Source organism: Belonocnema kinseyi, chromosome 2 (assembly GCF_010883055.1).
Source record: "Belonocnema kinseyi isolate 2016_QV_RU_SX_M_011 chromosome 2, B_treatae_v1, whole genome shotgun sequence".
In the NCBI taxonomy this organism is placed as follows: domain Eukaryota; kingdom Metazoa; phylum Arthropoda; class Insecta; order Hymenoptera; family Cynipidae; genus Belonocnema; species Belonocnema kinseyi.
Window position 1 is genome coordinate 168932901 of NC_046658.1, and position 4347 is coordinate 168937247.

Sequence of the window (4347 nt, forward strand, 5' to 3'; positions counted from 1 at the left end):
ATGTGTATGCATTTATAAATTTCTGTGCCTCATGCACATTAATTAAAAATATTTGTTGTTTTCTTTCACGCAATTTTTATATTAAAATATACAATTAATATTAAAACTAAATTTTTGTTGTTTTGTCGTATCCATTAACTAACGAGGAAAAATCGGGAAATTACCGTGAATTTATTTTTTACCGGGAATTTTACAAATTTTTAGGAGAAAAAGTCTTTTCTACTTTGGTTTTAACCGTTTTTTAAATAATTAGTTTAATTTTGATCTTTTTCAATTATAAACAATAAAAAAATTATATAAATATTGATAGGGAGACATTAACAATTCGTTTTTAAATTGCTTTGAAAAAGTATTTTTAAATAGTAAAAAATTAAAAATTTTGTATTTTTATTTATATTCTCAAAACATTTTTAAGGATTTTTAAATATTTGTTTTAAAAAATATATTAGAAATATAATAAACAAATTTGTTTTATATTTCTAAAAAAAAAGTTTAAATTATTTTCTTATCAGTTTTTAATATATTTTTTTAAACTTTATACAAAATTTGTATTTTATTTTGATATTGGGATCTGAAATACTCGAATACGCCACCTGGTGACAGGATCGGAAAGCTCCAGCGTAGGTAAATTTTGACGGGAAGAATAGGCGAATATATGAAAATAATTTTCCGAAGTGTTTTACAGCGAAACCGAGATAACAATAAAAAGTTACAAATAAAATAAATCAAACTTTATCAATGGAGTTTTCGCCACGTTTTTCTGAAATTTAAATAAACTCCTATTTTAAAAAAAAGTATGAAAAATCTTATAGTACATTTACAGCATTTACTGTTAGTATGGCTCGAGAAATAAATAAAACAGAATAAAGTAACAAATGCACGAAATTAAAACGGAGTTTCAAGCTTGATCCACTGTCAATAAAAAAGTTTGAAGAAAAAATTATAATCGTCAAGTATTTATCGTTTTTATTCTTCATTGATTTTTCAGCATTCCGAGTGAAAATAATCAAAGCAGGTTCTAAATAAAAATATTATTTTATGTATAAGTATATCAACATAACCTCAAATCTGAAAAAAGTTACTGTTGATTTATCATTTCAATTTGATATGTATTAAATTTTGCATGGAACTGTAGATAGTTAATATTACATTTTAAATGTTTATGAGGGCAAAAAAATTGAAGAATTTATTATGCAGACAACAAGAGTTTTTAAATTCGAAGTTTGCAGACAAAATGCAATAATAGAAACTGAAGTTTCATTTTCCACCTCTTTTACGCTAAATAGAAGGTGCCCTGCTTGTAAAATTCTTTCTCCTTCCACGAAGTTTCTACATGCCGTTGTAGATTTGGTGAAATCACAAATTTGAGCTATTGTTACTTTCATTTTTATGTTTTGAGACTAATTTTCAATGTTTTTACACGAGTCTTATGTAGAGTTCTGGAGCCGCTTATATTACTTTGAGAACGGTAACGAGAATGAGAATTTTACCGAGAATATAACCGAGAAATAAATTCTCTGAGAATTTATGAGAATCTCGGAATTTATTTTAATTAATAGAAAATTGAAGTTTTTCGTTTATTTTTCGGATGAAAATTCGACTCTTATTTTTTAAAGTATGTCTTTTTTATTTTAAAGTTTACCTGTTTTAGCAGAAATTAAATCTTTGTTTGATAAAAATGCAACTGTTTGGTTAGAAATTAAGCTATTATACTATTTTCTTGAAAACTTAACTATTTCGTAGAAAATTTACTTTTTGTTTCAAATTTATATTTTGGTGTTGAAAAATGAAATATTTTCTAGATAAAAGTTCCATTTGTAAAAAAAATTGTTTTTAATTACAAATTCATCTGTTTTAGTATAAAATTAATCTTATTTGGATAAAAATGCAACTACATATTTGGTTGAGAATTTAACTATTTTGTTAAAAATGCATCCCTATTGGTTGAAAAAATTTGTCTTTTTTTATTGAAAATTAAATTTTTTTCGTAGAAACTTATTTTTTGTTACAAAAATTCAATTTTGATGTTACTGAGTTAAAATAGATAAATAAATTTCATATTTTTTGATAAAAATGCAACTATTTGCCAGGGAATTCAACAATTTGGTTAAAACGTCATCCTTTTCGGTTAAAAAATCGTCTTTTTGGATTGAAAATACAATTTCTTTGGCAGAAAATTATTATTTTTTTTTTTAAATTCAATTTTTGATGTTACTGAGTTAAAATAAATAAATTTCATATTTTTTGATAAAAATGCAACTATTTGCTAGAGAATTTAACAATTTTATTAAAAAGTCATCCATTTTGGTTAAAAATTCATATTTTTTATTGAAAATTCAATTTTTTTGGTAGAAAATTATTTCTTCTTTAAAAATTCATAGTTTGATCGTGAAAACTCGACAAATCTTTTTCAACCGAAAATTCAACTATTTTTTTGAAAATTTACCTTTTTGATTTAAATTTTCATCTGTTATAGAGGAAATTTCATTTTTTGTATACAAATGCAACTTTTTGGTTAAAAATAGTTTTTCTTTGCTTGATAATTCAACCAATTTGTTCAAAACATTTGGTTGAATCGCTTTGTTAAGAAATCAGTTTTTTGATTGGAGATTTATATTTTAAATTGAAAAATCATCTCGTTGGTTAAAATTTTAATTATCTTGTTATAAATTAATTTTTTAGGATTTATATTTTTTAGTTAAAAATTTGCGTTTTTTTTGTAAAAAAATAATTTTTTAGTTTGAAATTTCCTGTTTTTGCGTAAAAATGCATTAATTTCGTGAAAAATTAATTTTTTGTTGAACAGTCATATTTTTTGTTTGAAAATTCAATTTTTGTAAAGAAAATTTGTCTTTCGGTTTGGCGGTTCAATAATTTAGATAAACTTTTATTTTTTTATTTATTTCTTGGAACTTCGTCTTTTTGGTTTTAAAATTCTTCTGTTGTATACATTTAATTTTTTTTCGATTAAAATATAAACTATGACACTTTTTCGTTGGCAATTTGTCTTTTTAGGTTGAATATTTAACTATTATTTAAAAAATTCAATTCTTTTGTTAAAAATTCCAGTATTTTGTTAAAGAGAACTGTCCAGGAACCAAAATGGCGGTTGCATATTCCTGTCTAATATAGTACCCTAGTCTACCTACTGTCGTCGGCCATATTGCTTTTGCCGCTAGTGGTGCCCTCAAGATTTCAGATCCCAATATTACAATTTTTTAAATTGTATAATTTAAAAAATTAACACCTCCCTAATTCATTATTCGTTTAAATATTTTTACTTAAATGTTTGCTTTTTATTGAGCAATAAAAATTATTTTTGTGTTTAAAATTAAAGTTTATGGACTTTTTTTTTAATTAAAAAAATTTTTTTATTTTGATTGAGGTTCTATAAATATGAAGCATAAGTGCCACTGATAAATGTTTAAATAATTATTAATATATATATAAAATATAAATAAACCGAAATATCCTTTTTTTCAGGTGCATTCCTCTTAGCTCTGCTCTTCTTGGGCCGCAGTCTCTACTATTGTACCATGAAGATTAGCCTGATAGAGGGTCCCATATAGTCATTTTTTTAAAAAACGTAATCCTGGGACCCTTCTGTCGCGAAAAAAAGTATCTTCCTTCGGTCAGTGTCATATAATCGAATTTTATAAGAGGTTTACGGCAATAAAAGCTCCGTATCGCTTCGCCCGAAGGCAGAACAAAGCGAACCTGATATTTACACGGCAGAGCGATTAACTAGAACTAGAGCAAAGTTACTCACTCATTAATTCTGTACAGTCAGTTTATCCTAGAATTGAAAGAGTGCATTGCATTGATAAAGGGGTTCGATTTTTTTTGCTAGCTCGCTCAGATCGGCCGAAGTTCACTTTCTCGGGGAAGAACGTCGACCGAGGAATGGAACTTCTTGTCGATCTTCAAACGTTGACAGTGATTCATAACAAAAGTTTAAAGGAAAAAAAAAAATACTCGAAAGTACCTATAAATTCGTCGGTACATTCACGAGTATAAGTAAGAAAGAAAAAAAAAGAGTGAAAATTAAAAATAATCGGCGTTCGGGAGTTGACGGAGAGTCTCGCAAAATTAGGATAAATTTTTTTCCTATCTTAATTTCTGTTGCGATGACTCAAAATGGAATTTGATCGGGAAATGATGTGAACTGAGGCTCCTAAATTAAGTTTTTTTTATGTCCTTTCTTTTGGCACTCTTTGCATTCCCATTGAATCGTTTCTAATCGCGTTGGATTCAATTTATATCTCATTTAATTGTAATGAAATGAGTAATCGTAGACTGCCATCAATTGTAAAAAGGTGTCTTTTAATGTATGTATATTATATCAGT

General features: G+C 26.0%; 1 protein-coding gene across 1 annotated transcript in view; it reads left to right on the forward strand.

Annotated features, from left to right (window-relative positions):
- Window positions 1–3972, forward strand: part of LOC117167883 (type 1 phosphatidylinositol 4,5-bisphosphate 4-phosphatase) — a 41514-nt gene extending 37542 nt beyond the window's left edge. Inside the window, exon 6 of the mRNA XM_033353118.1 lies at window positions 3484–3972. Within this exon, the coding sequence (XP_033209009.1) occupies window positions 3484–3569 (86 nt within the window). The 3' untranslated portion in view covers window positions 3570–3972. The remainder of the gene's footprint in view (window positions 1–3483) is intronic.
- The last annotated feature ends 375 nt before the right edge of the window (window positions 3973–4347 follow it).